At 56.6% G+C, this 24,593-nt stretch overlaps 2 protein-coding genes across 2 annotated transcripts in view; both read right to left on the bottom strand.

The window, feature by feature from the left end:
- LOC103074710 (taste receptor type 1 member 2) overlaps positions 1–1,680 on the bottom strand; it is a 20,328-nt gene extending 18,648 nt beyond the window's left edge. The window contains 1 exon segment of the mRNA XM_082931138.1: positions 1,499–1,680. Within this exon segment, the coding sequence (XP_082787264.1) occupies positions 1,499–1,680 (182 nt within the window).
- Positions 1,681–11,916: 10,236 nt separating this feature from the next.
- Positions 11,917–24,593, bottom strand: part of ALDH4A1 (aldehyde dehydrogenase 4 family member A1) — a 32,554-nt gene continuing 19,877 nt past the window's right edge. The window contains exons 6-16 of the mRNA XM_007459318.1: positions 24,479–24,593; positions 22,704–22,853; positions 22,551–22,625; positions 21,242–21,429; positions 18,739–18,812; positions 16,087–16,283; positions 15,908–15,955; positions 14,939–15,091; positions 14,048–14,169; positions 12,745–12,863; positions 11,917–12,029 (exon numbers count right to left, since the gene is read on the bottom strand). Of these exons, the coding sequence (XP_007459380.1) occupies positions 11,917–12,029; positions 12,745–12,863; positions 14,048–14,169; positions 14,939–15,091; positions 15,908–15,955; positions 16,087–16,283; positions 18,739–18,812; positions 21,242–21,429; positions 22,551–22,625; positions 22,704–22,853; positions 24,479–24,593 (1,354 nt within the window). The remainder of the gene's footprint in view (positions 12,030–12,744; positions 12,864–14,047; positions 14,170–14,938; positions 15,092–15,907; positions 15,956–16,086; positions 16,284–18,738; positions 18,813–21,241; positions 21,430–22,550; positions 22,626–22,703; positions 22,854–24,478) is intronic.

Below are 24,593 nucleotides of genomic sequence, written 5' to 3'. Positions count from 1 at the left end.
GGGAGGGGAGGGGAGGGGAGGGGAGGGGAGAGCCAGCCTGTCCCTCCTGCCTGCAGTAGGAAAGCCAAGGCATCACCCAAGAAGGAACCACTCCAGAGGGTTCTGGCATTTTTACCACATCATTTTCACCATCCCACAGCTCTGAGATCACCATCGTCCCTATGACCACCTCTGACGCTATGATCTCTGTGGCCACCATCAGTCACTACCACTGCCACCAGTACTACCGTCCCTATGACCTCCGTCATCACTCTATCAATGTCCACCAATGTGACCACCATTACCCATCATAGCCTCCATCATCACTATTGTCACTGTGACCATCAACACCTACTATTCCTATTATGGGTATCATCACCACTGCCATCACAGTCACCCCATGTCTGTGACCATCATTATCAATACCATTACCATCATCACCACCACCACGACCATCACCATCACCACCACCACCATCACTGTCACCACCACCACCATCACCATCACTGTCACCATCACCACCACCACCATCACTGTCACCATCACCACCACCACCATCACCATCACTACTATCACCACCACCACCACCATCACCAGTATCACTACCACCACCACCATCACCATCACCACTGCCGCCACCATCATCACCGTACTCCATTTTCCTTATCACCAGTATTACTACTACCAACATTATCAACATCACCATCACTTCTATCACCACCATCATTTCACTAGACTCTCCACCATCATCAGAAGCATCAAAATATACAACATCATGCTTAGTACCATCACCCTCACCATTCTCAAGCCAGCATATAATCTTCCCCAACTTCTTATAAATGGTTCATTTCTTATAGTCAGGCTTTAATCATCTTTGCACTCCCCTTCCCTTTTCTCTCTTTCTCAGAATGCCTCGCCCTCTCTGCACAAGATCACTATTTTATAAGCCCAGGCTGGCTCCGGTATCCCAGCCTTCATGCCTACCCGAAGGTGACCCACTCAATCTCTGAATGATGCTGCCACCCCAGTGGGTTCACAGGGGATGGAGTGCAGAGGAAAGCCCCCCTGGTCCTGGAAACACCCCTGCCCACCCAACCACAGCCCTGGGAAAATACAAACCTTCCTTCCAGTCTGAGAACCTGCCTCCCAAAGGTATAACAGAGGGGCCTTGGCATGGACTCACTGGGAGCCCCGCTGCTGCCAGAGGGAAGGGGGTTGGTTTTGATGGTCTCTAAGACCCCTCTAGGCTCAAATACCCCATAGCTCTTTAGTAAGAGACGTGACATTGAGACACCAGGTTTCAAAATTTCAGGACATAGTCGTCATAGATTCTAATAACGCGGACTGTGCCGGGCCTCCCTGAGAGCCAGTGGGGTGCATCCAGGATGGGGGTTTGGCAATGAATGTGGAGACGCATTCTGACCCGTTGGTCTTGGCTTGGCCTCCCCAGGGCCACAGGACCAGCCTCGGCTCCCACCCCGCCCCCACCATCACTTCCAGCCTCACACTGGAGACTCACTCATTGCACTTGGGCACCTGCAGGTAGTTGAGGTGGACAATGCCTTTCACGTTGGCATGGAGGGGGAAGAGGCCACCCAGGAGGTAATCCTCAAGCAAGTAGAACTCCGAGTTCTCAGTAAACTCAGCCAGGGCCCGCAGCAGGAAGATCAGGGAGCAGACCACCCTGCCCTGGGCTCCCATGGCTGGGAAGTGGAGGTCCCAGAGGTGGCTTTGCCTCCCTGGAGAGCTGGCAACCTAACCCCAGGAGATTATTTGCGCAGAAATTTACATATGGGTCCTGTCACTGTCCAAGGAGCAGGAAAGCACCTGGGACAGGTAGAGAGGTTTGAGGGCTCTGAAGGAAGGGGAGGAGGCTGGAATGAGGATGATCCCTTCTTAGGGCACAGCAGAGCCTGGGTGGTCCAGGAGAACCCCATCTGGCAGTAGACACAGCATGTCCTGCTAACCTGGCCACACCTACACCTTCTGCCATTTAGATGAGGTCAGGTCACATCTCCCTGATGTTTCAAGCATTTGGGAATAAAGGACATAGATGCTCCCATCAGGAGACAGAGTAGGGGGGAAAATGGAGACCACACTCCAGAGCCTGACCAAGTTGGGGCTGGCACGTGGTCATGTGTCCCACCCCTGACCCATAGTAGTTGTTCCAAAACAGCAGCCACTTATTCTAAGAACCAGGCATCACGCTGAGTGCTTGTCACTCACCATCTCATTTAACACTCACAATAACTAGGACTATTACTAACCCCATTTCACAGGTGAGGAAACTGAGGCACAGAGAAGTTAAGAAACTCAGTGTCGGTTGCACAACCAGCAGAGCTGCGATTCAAATCACCCAGCCAGACCTCAGGGCCTGGCTCTTAACCTCCATGCCATATTACATCGTGAGCACCTTGCTTTTGGTAAAAGTAGCAGAACAGCAGCAAAGAGATTGGGAAGTGGGAGTGGGGGAGGGGGGCCATCTGTCAGCCCAATAATCCATCATCACCTCTGCAGAGGGAGCCCCCTCTAGGTATCCCCCCTTGGATCCAGGACCCAGGGGCAGTGGTGCTGGCAGAAAGGAAAGTTGAAAATTCCTAACGCTGAAGGTGACTGCCCCCAAGGAGTGGAGTGGAGGGAGACGGCTCCAGCAAATCAGGGACCTGTTTTAATCAAAGACCCTTGTCCACAGAATGCTGTTTTGGTCCTTTCCTGCCCCAACGATATGGCCTAGCAGGAGCCTTGGGGGCCTGCTATAAAATGCCCAACCCAGGTGGATATGTCAGAGGCCTGAATGTTGCTCCTGGGGCCCAGGCTTATGGGGGGAGGAGGCTCCAAGGGACAAAAAGGGGATTGGAAACTCAGTACTGTCCCCCTGCCCACCCCTGCCAAGCCCTGATCCTCCTTCAAGGGCCAGTTGGAGCCTCACCTCCTCCTAGAACCCTTTCCTGGTGCCAGTTCACGGGAACCACTTCTGCTTTGCGCTGCAGTGACTCTTCCCTCTGTATCAGCACTGCACCCCTGTTAACAGACCTACATCATTGACCAGCTCCTGCTGACGTGTGTGTCTACATTCGAGGAACATTGAGGCAGCATGGCTCCAGCCGGCCTGGACTGGACATCAGCTCTGTGTGCTCTGTGAGAATGGGCAGGTTACTCAACCTCTCTGAGCCTCTGTTTGCTACTGAAATAGGAATAATAATTCTAGCCTCATGAGATCGGTGCGGGGATTAAATAAAAAGGCATCTGTGAACTGCTGGGTGCAGGGCAGACCCTGGAGAAAGGTGAGTTTGCCAGAGTGCGAGATTGTCCTTTCTTGTAATGAAATGAACTGCCCCGGGGGGCACCCCGGGCTCTGAGCCCAGCGGAAAGAGCCCAAATCTTCTCGAAGTTACCCTGAAAGATACTGGCTGTGTCTTTAGCAACTCCAGAGGCAGCACCCCCTCCCTCGCCCCTGACCTCCCCTGGGGTGGAGTCAACACACAGACATTGAAAACAACAGGGAGAGGCCTCTGGGTGCTGTGGAAAGATGCAGGATTTGGGGCCTGGCCCTGGCCCTCTCTGGGTGTATGTAAACCAGTGGGGGGTGGGGAGACCCAACCCAAAGAATGAAAGGAAGAGCCCTGCGCGGGGTGTCTGGAGGTGTGGGTTCTGGTCCTAGCTCTCCCCTCTCCTGACCTCAGTTTCCTCATCTGTACAATGGGGAGGTCCTCTTTGGACTGCCCTTATTCACCCTCCGTGTCAGCAGGTCAAAAGCCCCAGCACTAATTCACAGTGTCTATCGGTTCTCTCCAGACTCCTCCCCCTTTTGCCACACCCCAAGCTCAGACCCTTATAACTTCCTGTCTGGACCTCCCCGTCTGCCTCAGGTTGACAGTTTAAATCCCTGAAGGACAGCTCTGAGTCCATCACACCTTGGCTCTAACACCCTCTGGGACTCCACGTTGCTGCAGGATCACAGCTGAGCTCCTGGCCTTGGCTTTCAAGGCCTCCCCAGCTTGGCCCCAGCTCACCCATCCTTCCCCATCTGCTCTCTCCTGCGCTGTGTGCCCCAAACTACAGCCACATTGGCGTTCTTGGAACGCGGTCCCTGGTGGCGTTCTAGGAGCCCCCGAGACCACTGTCCTCTGCCCTGCCAGATACTTAGGGAGTCGTGAAGATAATAACTAAATAGCACTTTTCTGGGATGTATCATATGCCAGGCACAGTGCCAAGCACTTTTTATGCATCATATCATTTAGCTACCCTGCAAAGCAGCCATTATTACTCCCATATTTTAAGTGAAGAAAGTGAAGCTGAACAGTTAAGCAACTTGCCGAAAAGCACACATTTAATAGGTAGTGACGCTAGAATTTATTTATTTTAATTTTTTGGCCACACTGCACAGCCTGCGGGATCTTAGTTCCCGGACGAGGGACTGAACCCAGGCCCACAGCAGTGAAAGCACCAGGTCCTAACCACTGGACCGCCAGGGAATTCCCAATGACACTAGAATTTAGACCCAGGCTGCCAAGCTCTCAACCCTGTACTGTCTGATTTGGGTGTGTTCTGCCCTCAGGAGCTGTCACCGCTACACCCACCATGGGGGTGGGGACTGGTGTCGCCCTCTCCCAATGCAGGTCCCACCTCAAGGCCAAGGTGTTGGTGAAGGACCAGTTCCAGGCACAATGAGTGTGTGCGTCAGTTTGAAGAGGGAGAATAAAGATGCCAGTTGCTGGGTGGCCCTGGAATGTTCTGGAGACTCCCAGTCACGTCAGATTATTTAGCAAAGCTTGGGGGTAAGGGGTTGGTAGAGAAAAAGAGCATCTAAGTTAACTGGAGCCCCCTGGGTGTGGCGTTGTGGAGGACAAGAGTGGCTGAGAAAGCCATGCATCCAGAGGGCACTAGCAGAGCCCACTATGTGCCAGGGCTGGGTGGGGCACAAGGGACACAGCCAGGGCACAAGGGATACGGCTTGCGGTCTGGAGACAGAAATCAGGGCCATGTGCTCGTGAAGGCAGCACATGCTGGAAGATGCCAGGGGCACCAGGGCCATCCATAGTGTGGCGTATTGTATCAGAGCTGAGAGGGTCTGCAGAGCTCCACAAACCTACCCATTATACAGATGGGGAAACTGAGGCCCAGAGAGGGCCAGTCGCCAAAGGGCCAGAAAAGCAGGTGGATTTCCCCTGGACTCCAATCAAGTCAAAAGCATGTCGGGACAGCTCTATGATGACCCACGCTGTGCTGGCTGCCAAGAAGGGGTAAGGAGGTGGGAAGGCGTGAGCCAGCCAAGAGCTCCATGGAGGAGGCAGCATCTGTGCCACGAAGAATGGGAGGAGGATGGTGATAATGAGCACAAGTTATTTCTATCATTAACACGTTTGGAGGACTCATTCTACGCCAGGCTGCCATCCCATTTTATTCTCACTACCTTTTGAGGTGCTGTTATTATCTCTCCATTTTTCAGATGAGGAGACTGAGATTCAGAGAGGGACAGTGACTTATTCAAAGCCACATGGCAAGTATGTGGATTGGAGGAATCCAAGACCCTAATGGGGGCTCATGGGAATGGTGTTGACCAAGGCACTCCAATGAGGAAGGAATGATGGGGTCCCCCTGCTTAGTGGGGGCTATTAGTCCAGATGGAAGATCTTCTCTGAAGACTAAAATCTGAAGAAGGAGCTCTGGATAGAAAGTCAGAAGTCTTGGCTTCTGGTTCAGCTCTGCCCCAACCTGAAGGCTGCCCTCAGACAAGTGGCTTCCATTCTCTGGGCCTCAGTCTCCCCACCTGTAAAATGGACTCGGTGCTTCTTAACATTTCACGGGCAAGGATCCTTTTGAGATTCTGATGAAAGCCCTGGTCACTAATGCACACACCGACAAATGCAGCCGTGCGCCCAGATCCAGGATGACACGAGGCTCAGTCCGTGACCCTTGAGATGTCCTGGGCTGGATGATCTCCGCGGTCACCTAAGAAGGGCAAGTGGGTGAGGCTAGGGCACTGGCTGTCCTGAGAACAAATGTCCAGGAACACCAAGGCCCTTCAGTTCTCCTTCAGGGCTGCACCCAGAGCACATGCCCCACGGTGGCCCAAGCTGAAAACACTGCCATCCTCATGGCCCAGTCCAGGGCCCGAGGTCCCCATGATCACACCTGTGTGGCTACTGGTTGCCAAGGTGATAGAGAACCATGCCAGACTTATGCAAAGTTCATGGGGCAGGGGCGAGCCATGGAAATAGGGGCCCGGGAGATGCTGCCCACTTGCCTTACATCTGCTTCCCTGGGTGCTTACAGAAAGGAACTGGCCATGTTTGCTTTGGGCTGGAGGGGGCTGCCCTGAACTTCCTTCCTCCCCCTGCCATGGTGGTTGGAGGGGCCTGGAGCGCAGGGGGGAGCCCCCAAGAGGGGCATGACCCCAGGGACTGGGGGCTGCATCGGCTCCTCTCCCCTACCCCACCTTTGTACATCCTGTTTGCTTCTCTGCCCCCCCCCACCACCACCATTTCCCCTGTCTCTTTCCTACCAGTACTGCCTCCTCCAGGACAAAATTGGGCAGCTGGAAACCTAGCTCCAATCCAGCTGAGGGTAGAGCAGGGGTAGGCAGGCAGGGCTTCCCCAAGGAGGGTCTGGGAGCTACACAGCCCCTGAGCCAGCTGGCTTGGTTCAGAGACACCTTGGAAGAGAGCACAGGGGAGGCCTCAGAGCTGGTTATCAGGGGACCCAGACTCACTGGTCACCCCTCTGAGATGTCAAAAGTGTAGTGGGTAGGGTGACCCCTAGAAGCTGGGGACCTAGGGGTCAGCTAAGGCCTGAAGGAGGGACTCTGCTGTGGTTGGGACACCTTCTTGAGTCCAGAGATCCATGCAAGCCAGCTGTGTCTCATTCAGAAAAAGATCTGAAGATTCCAAACAACCACAAGCCCAGTAAGAGCCCAAAAGGTGATAGTCGCTAAAGGGAGCATAAAGGGCTGGGCTGGGGAAGGGGGCTGGTCCTGTTCTGTGGGGCTCTGGAGGACCCCACCTGCACCACTGGACAGGGGCCAACCAGCAGGCCCTAACTCCGCTCAGCTTTCTCACCTGTAAAATGCGCACAGCCACCTCAAACAAGGGTGATTAAATGGGATGAATACATCAAGCACCCACCTAATACATGATAGTGAATATTACGTTACAGCGTTGATGGCTTTTGTTCTAGCATGGAACTGGCATGGGACCCTCGATTCTAGGCCCAGTACAGGGCTAGTGTCTATGATTCTGTATGACTCTCCTTCCTAAGACTCAGATCTCTCCACAAGCCTCACTCTCCTTCTGACAACACCTGCCCGGATGCACCTCACCAAGCAGGTGCCCGGCAGAACATCAGCTCCCTCGTTTCGCCCCGGCCTCTGTGCGCCAAATGCTCACAAGGCTAAGGAGTACCTGCCAGGCACCTGGGGCCTGGAGGGAGGGCATGGCAGAGCCCCAGAACAGAATGCTCATGTACCCCGGCACCTAGGGTCATATGGTACCTGCTCCACCATGCAGGGTGGCTGTCAACAACCCGGGGGAGGGGGACAAGGCTGGCTATGTCTGGAGCCAGTGTCAGCCACACCTACCCCCATCCACCTGCTGGATGGCTCCCACCCAGAAGCTGCTGCATTCCTTCGAGGGACCAGGACAAGGGGGTGCTGGTATAGCCAGCTCTTGCCCCTGTACCTGTCCCTTACTGAACAAGTCTCCCTGAGGCTCCCTAAGCCTGTTTCCGCATCTGTGAAATGGGGCCAAAATACTACTACCTCCCTCCCAGGCTGGTGTGGTCCAAGCTAATTAGCAGGAGCACCTGCCCATGGATAGGTGCTCAGGGAAGCCCAGCTTCATCTCCTTCCTGGGCACAGGCATCCAGGATGAGGGTATTGAGAGGGTGGGTGAAGGTTAAGTTCTCATTCACTGAGCATCTCACTCTGTGCAGGGCACGGGACCTGGCACTTTGTTCTAAAACATGTCATTCGATCCTCAGCTCCCACAGAAACGTCAACTCTGAGATTGGGGAAGCCAAGGCACAGGTAAGAGGGGTTAAGGCAGGACATCAGGGCTGTGCTCAGTGCCCAGGCAGGCAGACATGAGGAACAGAAACCCAGGCAGTCACCTCCTACTGGTGCACTGGTTACTTCACCCATGCGTGCCTCAGTCTCCTCATCTGTAAAATGGGACTAACGGAATGTACCTTCGGGGGTTGCGATGAGGATCCGAGGGTGTGACGTCTAAAGCATTTAGCACAACGCCCGGCACACAGCCTGTGTTCAAGTAATGGTGACTCTTACTATTTCCTACGCCGCCTCTAGACAGAGGACCTACAGGAACTGTGATAACGAATGTGTTGGTTGGGGAATTAATGAAAATGAAGGCGTGACTCTGTGAAGAGTGTGGGTCTGCACCCTGCTGCTTCCTCTTGCCCCCCAGGAGCTCCAGGTCTGCCTGGCGACCGGGGCACTGGTGGCCCCTCATTTCCTTAGCGTGCACGCCCCACTGGCGGCACCGCGGCGGCAGGGACATCCAGCCTCAAATGGTTCATGCTCCAGCCCAGGCCTGCGGCTGGGCCCCCGGCCACAGCAGGGAAATGAAGAGGCTCCTGGGGACTTACTACAGTGACCATGCAAAGAGGCCTCGGGCACCCGGGTGGGCACTGGGCCTTTGGGAGCCACCAGCCCCAAGCCTGGGGGACAAGGGAAGGCAGACAAAACGGAGTGAACGATAGCTTTGAGCCACCTCCTCACCTCGTTCAGTGGAGTCAGAGGCACCAGGATAAAATGACACTGGTAGAGGCATAGCTCCTGGGAGGCATAGGTCCCTGGGAGTCGGGGACCTGATGGAGCAGGTGGCAAGGACCATGGGCTGTGGCACCCATAGCCCTGGGTTCTAACCCGGCCCTTTACTAACCAGCTATGTGACCTTGGGCTCGTCATTCTACCTCTGACCTCCATAGCCCTTCCATAGAATGCTGTAATAGTTACCTAGGTCAGTGTCAAGGCTCTGAGACTAGGTAGGTAAAACACTACCAGTCATCAGCCAACTCTGCGGCTGTCTCAGTGTGACCTTGAATAAGTCACTCCATTCAGCAATGTTAACGAGGCCGATGTATCCCCCGATGACAAAAGGCAGTTGCCTCCCTTCCCTTCCGTGAGCTCCAGCCAGAGCACTCTGGGGGCTGCCCTTTGTCCCTGACTCAAGCCCCCTTTGGCACAAATCAGTAGCAGCCCCTGGGTGAGCCAGGGTAGGGGTTCTGCCCGGGGTTGAGTCCCCTCCCCTCCCCACAGCTCTGAGAGCCTCCAGCCAACAGCCCTAACCAATGGACCCTTGGACAGGGTGGCGTCTGTGTGGTTCAGGACCCGCTCTGTTTACATTATCTGTGGGTGGAGACAGGTCAGGACACACGTGTCTTCCCCTCCAAGTCAGCTGGCCCAGGTGGTTTTAGATCCACGGATTCCAGGCTCAAGCTAACTGGCCACGGTTGCTCCCTGCCATGTCACCTGGCCAACTGAGCCGATTTTGCGAGCCACGTGTGGACATCTGGGTGGAAGAGAGAGAATGGGTTTTGGAATCAGACAGACCTGGGTTTCCACCCCACTGATAGCATACCCTCGGCAAGTCCCTTCACCTTTCTACATCCCAGTACCTTCATCTGCAAAATGGGAGCACAGCAGCACTTCCTAAGACTTGTGAGTGAAAAAAACATATGCGTAGTCTTTGGCACGTGTATGACTCAGGGTTCCGAAGAGAAGCAGAACCTCTATGAGGCATAGAGAGACAGACACAGGGAGAGAGATGTATTGTAAGGGAGTAGCTCACGTGATCACGGAGGCTGGTAAGTTCAGAATTTGCAGTGCCGGCCAGCAGGCCAGAGACGCAGGAAGTTGCAGTTGAGTCCAAAGGCAGCCACTGGCAGAATTCCTTCTTGCTTGGGGGAGACCAGTCTGTGTTCTGTTAAGGCCTTCAACTGATTGGATATGGCCCACTCACATTGTAGAGGGGAATCTGCTTTCCTCAAAGTCCACTGATTTAAATGTTAATCTCATCCAAAAAAACACCTCCATGGAGACATCCAGAATAATGCTTAAGTAGATATCTTGGGCACCATAGCCCAGCCAAGTTGACCCATAAACTTAACTATCACAGCACATAACAGTGGTTGTTATAACAATGGATAAATGGGTTACATTGTTGAATCATTAATTACCTATCTAGCATTGCTCTGAGCACTTATATGAATTAACTCATTGAATTTTCAAGACAACCTGCGTGCACGTGAGTGCACACACGTGTGTGTGTGTGTGTGGTTATTTCCATCTAAGACATGAAGAGACAGAGGGTCAGAGAGATTGCACAACTTTTTGGAGCTGGGATTTGAACCCAGGTCCTCCGGCGCCAGAGTTCCTGCCACCCACAGCAGGGATTCCCACCATCAGTGCTCACCCTTCCTTCCATCACACCAAGGGCACTGCCCTCCTGACACCTAATGACACACTGGCAACTCCGTCGGATGTAGAAGGTGACCAGTCCCCACCAACCCCACCAGAAAGACCACCAACTTGGTTAAGTAAGAGGCATTTTATTAGGTGGCATCAGGCAGATCCTACTGCCACCTCACAGTGTAGAACCCGTGGAATCAGGAACACCTCCAGCCCCCCGCCGCCTGACCTGGCGCCTTGTGGGGAACCACCCGGGCAGCATCAGGACCCACCCCTGACTGGGGGCCAAGGTGTGTGACCGTGCACTTGGGGAACGGCCACTCCAGCCCCGCAGGGGCCCCGTGCCAGCTGTGCTTGAGGAGGGTCCAGCCGTTTCGGGGCCCCCTAAAAACTGTCCTCCGAAGCCACCACTTCTCACTCCCTGGCCACCCAGAATCTACTCAGGATGCATTTGCAAGTGTCCACTGATTGGCTGCGTCAAGGAACAGGCCTCCTAGGGGCCAGTCCACACAGAGCCACTAACATGAAAAGGAGGGATGATTCTAGAGGCAAGCCTCAGCCCGGGCTGGACAGGGACCCAAGGAGAGGTCTCAGGGTGCTGGGGAAGGTGGGAGCAACATGTACCCGGGCCTGTTCAACCAGAGCCAGTGAGTGCTGAGCTCCTGCAGGAAACCCCAGGCTCTAGAGGCAGGACCCGAGAGCTAAGGGCAGCAGCAGGAAGGGCCCCCCAAAGTCTGCCAATCTCACAGCCCAAACAGGAAGGACCAGCACATCCCACATCTTGGCAGGTGGCCTGCTACAGTCCCCCCAGACCCCCAAACGGAGATAGCCAGGAATCCGTGGGTCTCAGGTGAGCTCAGGCACTCTAGAGCAAGGCACACGGGGTCTAAGGCATTTGGTTGTGCACAGGTACCTGCTGGTACAGGCGCATCTGGGCAAGGAGCTAGTGAGCCGCCCGGACTAAAGAGGGCAAGGCCGGCTGGTGCCCCCATGCCCTGCAGCCACGACTTGCCAGCCCCATAGGCCACTGTGGCCACACGTAACCCTGGACACCCGGAGAAGCCGGGGCCAAGGCCTGGAGCCTCTGTGGGTGGTGAGGTTTGCCAGGGGCCCCCGAGCTGCCTCCTTTTCCTCCACGGATCCGTGAGCTATTCTACCACCATTCCTCAGGTCCCTGAGCCACTGGGCCACAGTGTACAGGAAAGGGAAGGAGACAGATGGAGAACCAGCCGGGCACCAAGGTCACACCTACCAGATGGAATTTCTAGGACAGCCGATGGGGTCAAGGGTGGCGGCCCTGTTCTCCCCACAGCGTAATCTCAAACCAGAGCCCGGCATCTGACTCCAAGGATGGGACAGGCCAGGCCAGTGGGGGGCAGGCGCCAGGCCTCGGCCCTAGAAAGAGGGTCGTCCCGTGGGGAGTGGGATGGAGGGCGTGGGGTGGGGTCAGTGCACTGAGGTCAGTCGTTTGGACAGACAGACGGGTGGACGGTGGAGACACCGAGCGGGGCTCACTGCATGTACGGGTAGCGCCAATCCCCCAGAGGCTTGTGGGTCTCCTTGATGACCTGGGGTGACGTCCACCGCAGGATGTAGTGGGGCCCTCCTGGCTTGTCATTAGTCCCTGTGGAAAAGACAGCTCTGTTTATCTCCAAAAAGATACAACGGCTCTGGGCAGAGGGAAAAGGAGTGGGGAGGAGGAATAAATGGGGCATCAGCACAGGCACCAAACTGCCAAACTAACCCTAACACAGTCACAGCAGCCAGGGTTTCCCGAGCACATCTGTGCGGAGGGCACTCAGCCGGAGGTCAGGCAAGGCAGGAGCTGGCGAGCAGGCAGGACGCCCACGCTCCCCAGGTTCCTGCACCCCACCTGCAAGAGGCGTCTGGGAGGCAGGGGGGCACCGTAGAGGGCACTGGACTGGGAGTCGGGAGACCTGGTTTCCGGCCCTTGGGAACTCTGGCAAGTCCCTGCCCCTCGTCGACCCTCAGTTTCCCTATTTGTAAACAGGAGGGGGATGGACTTCGGTAGCCTGGAGTATGACAGTAAAAGGTGTGGGCACTGGGACCCAAATCCCGGCTCCACCACTCTCTAGCCATGTGCCCTTAGGCAAGTCACTTCACTTCCCTGGGCCTCAGTTTTCCCCTCCATAAAATGGGAAGAAAAATGGCAGCACCTGAGCTTAGGAGGCTGTTGGCAGGACTGAGTTAGCACAGGGCCCGGCCCACAGTGCCCAGTAAATGGTGCTACTGCTGTTCCTCTTAACACCCTTGAGATGAAGGACCGAGGGTCTCCCGCCGGGAACTCGGCCCCCCTCTGGAAAGGGGGCCCCACTCACCAGAGGTTCGGGCCCCCCCGAAGGGCTGCTGGCCCACCACTGAGCCAGTGGACTTGTCGTTGATGTAGAAGTTGCCGGCAGCGTTCCTCAGCACCTCTGTGGCCTCCCGGACAACATCCCTACAAGGCAGGGCAGCGGTAAGAGCGCGGCCAGCTCACCCTTGTTCCAGACCCAGGGCCAACCTCCAACACCCCCGTCCCAGCCCACATGGGCCACCCTGGTGAGCATGAGGCCAGCCGCCAGCTATGGGCCCCCTTGACAGGCTCCCAGGAGTCTCTGAGCCTCAGCTTCCTCCTCTGAAAAGGGGGTTAGCACGCCTCCCTCGCAGGGCATCTGTGAGGGCTGGATGAGGGTCAGGCTGTACATACTCGAGGGAGTGGCCCATCTCGGTCCAATTTTCCTGCCTTTGGGAGCTGGGGAACCTTCAGACCCCCAGCCTGCCCCTCAAGTTCCAATCCCGCCTCCACTCCTTTTTTTTTTTTTAACAATTAAATGTTTTCCTTTTTCTTTTTTTTTTTTTTAATTTATTTTATTTATTTGTTTTTGGCTGCGCTGGGTCTTCATTGCTGTGTGTGGGCTTTCTCTAGTTGCGTCGAGCCAGGGCTACTCTTCGTTGCGGTGCGCAGGCTTCTCACCACGGTGGCTTCTCTTGCTGTGGAGCACAGGCTCTAGGCGCGGGCTCAGTAGTTGTGGCACACGGGCTCAGTAGTTGTGGCTCGCGGGCTCTAGAGCTCAGGCTCAGTAGTCGTGGCACACGGGCTTAGCTGCTCCGCGGCATGTGGGATCTTCCCGGACCAGGGCTTGAACCTGTGTCCCTCGCATTGGTGGGCAGATTCTTAACCACTGCGCCACCAGGGGAGCCCCCGCCTCCACTCTTAAAGGCAGACACGGGGAGACAAGCAGCACCACGGGGAAAGGAAAGGGCAAAGCCTCACGTTTAGTGTCCCGGTGCTCAAGTTGGAATCCTGCCTCTGCCAGACAAGCAGTGCACCTGGGCCCGAGCCTCTGTCGCCCACTCTGCAGCCCCATCAGACCTGGGGAGCAGGTCAAAGGCACTGATTCCCCAGCCCCACCCCTAGATACCTACATTCAGCAGCCAAGAGTGGGGCCCTGGAATTTTCATTTTAACAAAGAGCCCACTGCCTGTGTCTACTTGCCGGTCAGGGCAGAGGTCAGGAGAATGGAGAGAAGCAAGGGCAGCATTATTACTAGGATCAGTGCCCAGGAGGGCAGTCTCCGGGGACAGCAGGATCCTGTAGGGACAGGACACCGGGACTAGAGTGGAGGGGCTGTGGCCACTCACTTATCCTGGGCAAATACTGCCCCCGTGAGGCCATAGCTCGTGGTGTTGTCGACCAGCCTCAGCGTCTCTTTGTACTTGTCATCTGGGTAGACGTACACGGTCAGCACAGGCCCGAAGATCTCCTGGGAGAGAAGCCCCAGGGTCAGGCTCCACCTGGACCAACACCCCGAGGCCTCCTGTTTCCCTGCTCTGGCCTCCGCTTCTCCCCATCCCCCTCCTCAGCCCCTGCAGGAAGGGCCAGGCGCTGCCTCCCGCTGGGTTCCCTCGGGGTTGGCTTCCACCTGGCCCACCCTACCCCAACCTGGCAGAAGATCCAAGGAGTCTCTGGCCTCCCTGCCAGCCAGACCCACACCCAGAGCCAAGAGCCCAGGCCCTTGGAAAGGAGAGACTTCTGGCAACAGCCGGCCCAGGAATTGCCCGATGGTATCACCGTCCTCTCTGCCATCGAGGGGCTGGGGGAAGACCCCCACCCCTGCACTGTCCTCCTGGGCAAGTGCCCTGACCTCTCGGAGACTCAGTTTCTCATCTGTAAAATGGGAACGATATGCCCACCTCATCTCTGTCAAATGCCCGGCCCACAGTTAAGAGTCTACAAGTGTCAGCCACTGAGACGGCCGCAGGGGCCTCAGTGGCTGTGGACAGCGCAAGTGCCATGACACCAGCCCAGACGGGTCAGCAGTGTCGAAGACAGAGCACTGGATTTGGGGTCAGGAGGCCTGAGTTCAGGGCCTGGCTCTGCTCTCACCGGGTGTGAGACGGTCCCCTCGCAGGGCCTCGCTTTCCACGTCTATGAGATGGGATGACGCCCCGTGAAGCACCAGGGCCCTGTGCATGTGCCATGCTCGGGGGAGAGGCTGCCTCCTCCCGGCCCCGGGCCGCCTGCCCCATCACCTCCTTCATGATGGGATCCTGGGGGTCCTTGCTCTCGATGATGCAGGGCTCCACATAGTAGCCGACGGAGTCGTCACACTGGCCCCCGGCCAGGACGGTGAGGCTGGGCGAGGAATGGGCGTGCTCCAGCCACTTCCTGATGCGGCTGAAGGACTGGGGGGGTGGGATGGGGTAGGGGGCATCAAGGGCTGGCTGGAGGCCATTCCCAGCAGCAGCCCCCTGACACTCACCTCAAACACCTGCCCCTGAAGGGCCCAAATTCTGAAGTGGGAAGAGTGGGGGGAGGGGGCCCTGACAGCAAAAGTCGGGGCCTGGCTGAACCAGGGCAGAGACAAGGGCAGATGTGCACACTTGTGTGTGTGTGTGTGTGTGTGTGTGTGTGTATGTGTGTGTTACAACTATAAACATCACAAGCACACATATACGGGTATGGCCATGAATTTTTAGGTTTACGTACGTAGGCACACATATGCCTGCATTATATGGATGTGTTTGTTATGGGTATGTTTGTGCGTACAGACCCACAAGTGTGCCTATATACACATATGAACCTGTACACGAATGTTTCTGTGTAGGATATGTGTGCATGCGGGTGTGCGTGTGTACATGGGTGAATCTACAGGCATGCTCCCACTCAGAGATCTAAATGAACGTGTTCGCGGCTGTGCATGTACGTGTGCGTTCGGGTTGATGCACGCGGCGTGCAGGCCTATTTGTATGTGTGCGTGTGAACACAGGCACTTGAAGGGGTCTTGTCGAGCCTGGGGCAGGGTGTGCGGGAGGCGAGTTGCCCTCTGGGTACGGATGCCTCCACCCTTTTCAGAGCTGGCAGGGGTTGTGCGGCTGTATGCGTGGCTATCAGGCTGCCCTGCTCGAAGCAGCAGGTCTGGGTCTCCCCTATAACTGTTCCTACCCCTCCCACCCAGTCCAGGCATGGGACCCCGGGAACGGCCTGCTTCCTGCTCATACCTTGGCATCGATCACGGCGGAAAAGAAGCTCCCAAAATCCTCTGCAGGCTGAAAGCAAGGGAGACATGGGAGGCGACAGAGTCGGAGACAAAGGGAGCGCTCTCCCCACACCACCACCCCCAGCCTCCAATCCCATCAGCCCCCCGCTGGGCCGTGGCGGGGAGGCCGGCGCCACTCACGTTGCCCACTTTGATCCTGCTGCGCTCCTCCAGCAGCCGCCCTTTGATCTGCGACCACAGCGAGCGGGGCACGTAGAGGCGGGAGCAGGCCGAGCACTTCTGGCCGCCGTACTCGAAGGCCGAGCGCAGGGTCCCGCTCACCACGCTGTCCACGTCGGCCGAGCGGTGTACAAAGTGGAAGTTCTTCCCGCCACACTCTTCGGGGTGGGGGCGGGGCGGCGGAGGAGCATGAGGAGGGGGCGGGCTCCCCAGGCCAGCGAGGGGCCCGGCGCGCCGCCCACACCCATCCGCAGGGCCCTGCACCAGCGCCAGTACTGGCAGGACAAGGGCACGAGGAGGCAGAGTCGGAGCCCGACAACCTCCCAGAAACTGACCAGCCAGGCCTGTCCTCCCACCCTACAGATGAGAAAACGGAGGCCCAGGCAAGGGCGAAGGGCACCAGGGGGCATCAGGACCAGCTCCCCCATCTCACAGATGAGAAAACTGAGCCCTGGGGCTGCTGCCCAACAGAAAGGCAGAGGAAGGACCAGAACCCAAGGCTCCCCAAAGCTGGTCTACTCCCTGCAGTGGGCGCGGCTTCCTTTGAGCCTTCCCGACCCCCACCCAGCGAGAGGAGAGGGGGCCACCCCAGGTCCACGGCCAGGGCTGGCCCCTCTTCCTGATCCACGGTGGGGACACCCCTCCTCGATCTCCTTGGCATGAGGGAGCCTCGGCAGATCACTCCACCCTCGGGGCCTCGGTTTCCTCACTCGGTTAAACATCAGCTAATAGCAGCTCACGTTACAAAGCACTAACTGCCAGACTCAGGTCAAAGCACTTCGAGCTCCGTCTCACTGAAGCCTCACAGCAACCTCCCATTATTATCCCATTTTAAAGACAAGAAAACTGAGGCACAGAGAGATTAAAGTCTCATACTCAAAGGGGGAAGCGGTAGAGTGAGTAGCGGTCTCTCTCCCTCAGGGAGATGGTGGGAAGGAGACAGAATAGGAAACCATGGACAGCTCACACAAGGGACTCACTGTCCCCCATCTCGTGAAGGCTGGACTGGGGCACACTGGGGAACTGGAAATTGGAGATGCAACAGCTGGCCCTGAGGAGGGTCACCTGCCCTGACACCCCCATCACAGCTCCCACCAGCTTAAGAGGCAAACTATTATATATAGGATGGATAAACAACAAGGTCCTACTGTATAGCACAAGGAACTAGACTCAATATCCTGTGATAAATCATGGAAAAGAATATGAAAAAGAATATATATACATGTATAAGTGAATCACTTTGCTGCACAGTGGAAATTCACCCAGTATTATAAAATCAACTATGCTTCAATAAAATTTTACAAAGCTCCCACCCACTCAGGCGTGGGGTCCAGTCTCCCTGTGACCCCCAACTTCACCCCCAGGAGCAAGAATGCTGAACCACCAGCTCCAGCTCTGCCATTACTGCACTGTGAGCCTGGACAGCCCTCCCTCTCGAGAGGTCTCAGCATCTTCCCGGAGTGTGTTCCATGAAAAACATGGTCCAGGGGGTCCTCTGTCAAAACAGGGTTGTATAGTCCAAAGAGTTTGGGAAACACTGCACATCAGCCTTTGCTCTTGAAGATAAGCAATGCATATATTAGTGCATTAAAGGCTCTGAGAAGTCCTGCATGTGAGGAATCCGTTTTACTTTAAACACCGTGCACGCCAAATGTCCTTGACCATGAAACTGTTTCTTTGTGGGAAAATTATTATTTTGACAAGACCTGGCCCTGCTGACCTCTCAGCCCCATCTCCTGCCACCCGCCCTCCCTCCCTTCCCCAGCTACACTGGCCTTGTTTCTTCAAACACAAGCTCATTCCCACCTCATGGCCTCTGCATTTGTCATTTCCTTGGCCTAGATATGGGCTGTGAAACAGGGTAGCCACCAGCCACACGTGGCTATTTAAATTCAAATTAATTAAAATTAAATGAAACAAAACTTTCACTTCCTCTGCCATGCCAGCCACGTTTCAAGTGCCCTGCGGCCACACGTGGCGAGTGGCTATACTACTGGACAGCACAGATATAGCCCATGTCCATTACTGCAGGAAGTTCTAGCGGACAGTGCGGGTGCCCATGATGGCCCATCCTCCGGACCTTTGCGAAGGTTTCTTTACATTGCTCAGGTTTCAGCTCAAATGTTCCCTCCCTGAAGAGGCCTCCCACCCCACCAGCCACCCTAAGTCACAGTCCCACCATGCCCAGCCCTTGAGGGTCCCTGCCTGTCACCTCTTCGCCCTCCTTTAATTATCCACAGCCCTTCTCACTCCCCGACATCATTTGTCTAGTTGTTTACTGTCTGCCTCCCGCTGTTGGAATAGAGGTTCGTAACGGCTGGGTCTCTGGGTCTCATCAACTTTTGCATCCCCAGTGTCCAAAAAGTGCCTGTGAACATACTTAATAACTTACTTGCTGAATGATGGATGGATGAATGAATGAATGGAAGAAAAAACGCACACTCTGAGGCATAAATGCTCTGTATAAGTGCCAGAGCAGAGGCTCCACCCCGAAGGAGTTCTGTGTGTCTGCAGGGCCGCCCCACCTCTGGGGGCATCACCTCCGCCTCCTTCTCTTGCATGGCGGCCAGGGCAGGGAGGGGTCCCTAGGGCTGTAGGGCAGGGCACCCTTACCTCCGGCCAGGCGCGGGAAGGTGTGGAACCGGTCCAGGTTCTGGGCCACCTGCTTCCACAGGTGTTTGAAGGTGCTAAAACCAGAGAACAGGGCAGTGACTAGGGAGCCGGGCTCAGGCACCTGAGAGGGTGAGGGGCCTGGGGGGTATGGAGCAGGCCCTAGCAGAGGAAGAGGCTGGAAAGCCCAGGGAGGAGCGCTAGGGGCAGCAGCCCCGCAGGAGGCGGGCAGGGGTCACAGCGGTGGTGGTGATGGTGATGGGGAACCGAGTAGGTGGTAGCGGCTGGAAATGGGCTGCATTCCGGGCCTACAAGGAGGGAACAAGGGGAGGCCAGGCGGCCAGATAGTGCAGAGAAGGGCCAGGCTTTGAGGCCAGGGGATGCCGGGTTTGAGTCCTGACTCAGGCATACACGGTTGTGTGATCTCGCGACCATCGCTTAACCTCTGTGAGCCTCAAATTCTGTGCCACATCTGGGAACTGGAAAGAACAATTCCACCTGGCAGGGCTGTTTTGTGATGGCTCTAATGTGAGTCAAGTGCTTGGGACAGTGCTGGGTATGCTATGGGTGCCTGATGGGGGACAGGCACCACCATGGTCTGCGAGGGGCACCACGAGCTCATGCCCAGGCTCCAGAGAACCAAGGAGGGTCCTGGGAGAGGCAGCTCAGGCCCCTACCCCCTCCCTGGGCTCCAAGTGTGACCAACCTCAGCACCACAAAACAATAAAAATGCTAATCACCAGGGAGCTGGCGACACAGTAGCTAATACTAATTTATGACTTTCCTACCTTTAAGCCCGCTGCTCATCAGAGCATGGCAAATGGGGGCCAGGCCCGCTCCACCCGCTAATAGGCAGAGACCCATGGGGCCCGTGGCTGGCAGAGTGGGCCTTTTGGAAAACAGCCCTCCTCAGCAATTCTAACGCTGCCACCGCCACCCGGCAAAACTTAGCAAGGGCTGTTGTTGCAAGAGAGCCTGAGGCCAGGCAGAGAGGGCGAGAAGCCACCACAGGTGCCCCTAGGATACCTGGAAGGCCCGGAGTGCAGACCCCAACATCTCCACCCAGATGACCCACGGGAACCTCAAACTCAAAGTGACCAGCATATGATTCATCTTCCCTAGGCTCCCAGGTGCCCAGCCATCTGGGTTGCCCACCTTGGTGAACGATGCCCACCTCCTGCCCCGAGCCTGGATGTTCCCACTGAACCCCCCCAACCTTGACCCCACAGACAGGTGACCGAGTCTCCCTGACACTTCCTCCCTTGAATCAGCCCATCCCACCCCGTTCCCACGACTCCACCCGAGTTTAGGCGCCCACCATCCCTCCCCGGACGTGGACACCTCCTAACCTGTCTCCTGCTTCCACCCACCGGAGACTTGTGCTCAGAGTAGCCAGAGCGATCATCTAGATCAGAGGCTGCACAAGCAGGGGCCCGGAGGGGCCGGACAGAGAATGAGTGAGGCCGTCCAGGTAGGCAGAGGCCCAGGGCCTGTCAGGACGAGGGGAACCAGAGACCTCCCACCCGCCTCCAGCCAATGGTGCCACATGGAAATGCAGGCCCAGTGGGACCAGGTTCTTAAGAGAGGCCCAATATTTGGACTTTTACATGAAACTGTCCCAATGGTACAAGGTTGGTCCATCCCTATTAGGAGTCAAAGAACACAGAGCCACTTGCCAGGGCCAACTGGAGAGCTACCATCTGCAATCCCTGTTTGAAACAAAAGAAGTCTGATTAAGCCACGCCCCCTGCATGTAACTTTCTGTGGCTGCCATCATCTTCAGGATAAAGTCCAGACACCTTAGCAGGCTCATGGGGTCTTACAGTCACAAGACTAAATCCCCCAAGAGGTAGGACCTTGTCCACTCCACGTGTTCACTGCCCAGTCTTAGCACCGGCAGAGCCTGGTACACATGGGGGCTCGATCAACACCAGCTGAGTGAGTGAGTGAGTGAATGAGCAGCTGTGATCGAATCATGTCCTGCCCCCACCCTCTGACCCTCGGCCCCCAGCTCCACACTCCAGCCCCACAGGACCACGTCCACCACCCAGAGCCCAACAGCTTCAGCCTTATGCCTCTGCATATGCTGTTCCCCCTCCTAGAATGCTCTCCTCCACCTCTGCCTGGCCTACTCGTCTGCTTAGATGCCACCTCCTCCAGGAAGCCTTCCTGACTCTCCTCCTCCAGTTTATCCCAAGCTCCCTTGTGCCCTTTCCAGGGACAGTAGTGGCATCGAAATCCATATCACCAAACACCTGTAGGCCACTTCCGGCCTGTCACACTCCTTCCTGTCCATTAACTAGTTTGGCCTTCACGATTACTCTGCAAGGTAAGAATCATGACTACTGTCATAAAGGTGAAGAAACAGGCTCAGGGAGGTGAAGTGGCTCACCCAGGGCCACACAGCACCTGACGTCTGGGCTCACAGCCCCAGTTCCCAGACAGAGGTCACGAGGTCTGGTAAGCATCCCCAGGTCACCCTGCCCACCCCACCTCGAGGACTTACGGCACGCTGCCTGTGAAGTTGATGCCACACAGGTGCTCCGAGCTGGTGACAGTGTCCCCAAACGTGGGTCCGTCAGCTGGCACAAACTGGATGATGTTGGGGGGCAGACCAGCCTCCCGGAGGATGCGGTAGACGGCATAGCTGGCCAGCACGGCAGTGTCACTGGGCTTCCACAGGACCACGTTGCCCTGCCCAGGAGGCACGGTGATGACTCATGAGGTCAGGGGTCGCCAGCCCCGACTCCCAACCTACCCTGAAGCATGGCCATCCCTCACCTGGAGCCACCAGGACCCCATGCAGGCCAGGATATCCCCTACCCAGCCCCATTCCTACAGGTGCCCAGGTGCTGCACACCAGGCCCTAGAAGCCCTTGTCAGTGGGCTCACACCCTGCCCTGTCTGCTCCCACACTCTGGCTACGAAAGCCTCCCTTCCTCCAGGAGCCTGTGCCCACTGGTCCTGCCAGCTCCCCTCGGGCAAGTCTGTTCTGGGTGTTTCCAACTCGCTGGGTGCTCACGGGGCGAGGCTGGGCAAGTCCTCACAGGGCTCTGTCTGCACGTGTCCTGGACGAGGGCACGTGGGTGCCGGGTGTGTGCGCGTCTGTCTGAGTGCAGATGCACGAGGATAGCCCTGTGCACGAGCACCCTTCCAGATCACCCAGCTGCCTGACAGCTGTCAGCCCTCCTCCTGCTGTGCCCCGAGCCACCCAGGACCTCCGAGGGTAGGGCTGCATCTCCTCCATCGACTGGGAGCCGATGGCTACCTTCACCCTGATAACGACAGTGGAGCCCACCAACTTTGAGACCACCTGCCCAGAGACAGACCAAGCCCAAACCTGTACCCGTTCCATCATTTGCTAGCCTTGCAACCCTGACAAATAAGTCACCAGGCACAGAGCAAGCACTCAAAGGTGAGCTGTAAGTATCATCATTAGTAGCAGCCCCTATATAACGCTAAGCCTGCACTGGGCCAGACCTGCCTGGCGTTAAATGCATCACAAACATGGTCTCGTTTGCTCCTCATGACCCTGTAATGTAAGCTTTTCTTTTACTTCCACTTTGTAGATGAGGAAACTGCCTCAGAGGAGGGCGGGGACTTGCCTGGGGTCACCCAGACAGAGTGGGGCAAGGCTGGGACCCAGACCAGCCTCTGACCCCCAAGCCTTTTCCACAGCCCCCAGCTGCCTCCACTTTCTGTGCTCCTCCCCACGACGAGGGCTGGGACCCCAGGGGCTCTGACGTGGCCTCCTGTCTGTTGACAGGGGAGTGATGACCCGTTCCCGCCACGCCTGCCTACTGCCCACGGCTCACCATCAAGGCCGGCGCCCCTGCCAGGTTGCCGCCGATCGCAGTGAAGTTAAAGGGGGAGATGGCTGCCACGAAGCCCTGGGGAGGGAGGAGGTGGTGAGGCCAAGCCCAGGGCTTCCAGCAGCCCCCAACCCCCGCTCCACCACCTGGGGGTACCTCTAGCCCCCGGTACACCACGCTGTTGGTGCTGGGCGGCACACTGATGGGCTGCTCCCCCTCCAGCTCCACGGCAAACTTGGCGTTGAATCGGAAGAAGTCAGTGAGTTCGGCCGCGGCATCGATCTCTGCTTGGATCACCGTCTTCCCCTGTGGGGCGGGAGGGCCGGGGGGTCAGTGGTGGAGGACGTGCCTCCCAATAGACCTCTTCTGACACTGGACCCTGAGCCCATGGTGACACTGGGTTGCAGGTGCATTTAGGCCAAGAACCAGGAGACCTGAGGACTGTAAACATTTCCTTAGACTGTTCCTCCTGACGGCGAACGTGAGCCGTGGGGAAAGGACTCTGGGCAGCAAGAATCGGGCTTTCTCGGGTCGGGCGGCCGCTCCTTGGGTCACTGGCGGCTGCTAACCCTGCTCAGGACGCACAGCAGGGGAAGCTGAGCTAAGACGCACTGCCTCCTGCTCTGTGTGGCCACCATGCTTCCTACAAGCTCCTGAGTCTTAAGTCAAATAAAGAGGCACCTTCACCTGGTCTTGGAGTGCGTGCGCCTCTTCCTGCCCAGGTGTGGCTCACCTGGGACACTCTGGAGCCCGACACCCACCCCAGGGGCTCTGCTCAATCAGGAGACGCTTAGCCGGGTGTGGAGCTGTCGTACCAGCTCCATGCAGCAGAGGGCGCTCTCACTACGTGATGGCGGTGATGGCGAACAGGAAGAGCCCTGGGGTCACCCAAACCCCCTAAGGCGAAATTAACCCTCTCTCAACTGCTAATGCCACTCCCTGGCTCCACATGCATTCAACTCAAAAAACATCTATCAGGCACTTCAGTGACTCCAGGAAGACACGGTGCAAGACGCAGAAAGACAGAGAACGCTAGCATGTGATTACAATGCCCAAAAAACTTGTAAAGGGGAAACAAACACAAAGTGAGTCATTACACCCCGATGGAATCTGAGCTATAACCTACAGAGAAACAGCATGTTGGGGAAGCGGGGTGGGCACAGAGGTAGGACAGATCGTTATGGACTAAGAAGGTTCTAGAAGCCTCACAGAGGAGGCGCTATCTGGGCTAGACCTTGACAGTTAAGAGTTCATGAGGCAGAGAAGACAGGGAGCATTGCAGGCAGGGAACCCGGGGCAGAGGCAGGAAATGGGATGTTTGAGGTGTCCAGGAGCCTTGCTAGGTCCAGGCTGGTGACATCATGGGTGGGATGGCCTGGCAGGAAAGGGCAGAGCAGCTGGTGAGCTGGACAGAGGTGGGAATGGAAGGGCTCTGGGGGCTGGCTCAGGACTTGGGATGTAACCCTCAGCCAGAGGAGAGAGAAAGAGAGAGAGAGAGAGAGAGAGAGAGAGAGAGAGAGAGAGAGAGAGAGAGAGAGATCTCGGTGGTTCATAAGGCTAGAGTGACCTGCTGGAGGTGTCACAGAAACCGCTCTGAGGGCTGCAGAGGTCTGATGGAGGCTGGAGGACCGCGTGCGTAGGGCAACTGTCAGTCCAGGCAAAGCACGACAAGGGCCTGGCCCAGGGTGGGGACGGAAGTGGATGGGAGGGGCCATTTCCAGAGTAGGACACGCAAGCGTAGTTCAATCCACCTTGTCTACAAAGTATATAGGTCTGTCCCCTCTCTGAGGCCTGGTCCCTCAAGGACACCTCCTGGGCTCCCGCATGCAGGCAGGTCTGGGCACCCAGAAGCCGCTCAGCTGACGCCTGCTGAATTGGATGGGGTACGACTGCCTCCCCTACATCCCCGGTTGTGCCGGTGGGCATCTCACCTGTCCCACCATGGTCTTGGCCAGGACCTCTGCCCTGCGCGGCCCACTGAGCATATCTGCTGCCTTTAGGAAGATCTGGGCCCGGTCTGCAACAGGCTTCAGGTCCCACTCTTTC

The sequence above is a fragment of the Lipotes vexillifer genome, unplaced genomic scaffold, assembly GCF_000442215.2.
Source record: "Lipotes vexillifer unplaced genomic scaffold, Lipotes_vexillifer_v1.1 scaffold496, whole genome shotgun sequence".
In the NCBI taxonomy this organism is placed as follows: Eukaryota; Metazoa; Chordata; class Mammalia; order Artiodactyla; family Lipotidae; genus Lipotes; species Lipotes vexillifer.
Note: the sequence above shows the minus strand (reverse complement) of the source record. Positions and strands in the feature narration are given on the sequence as shown.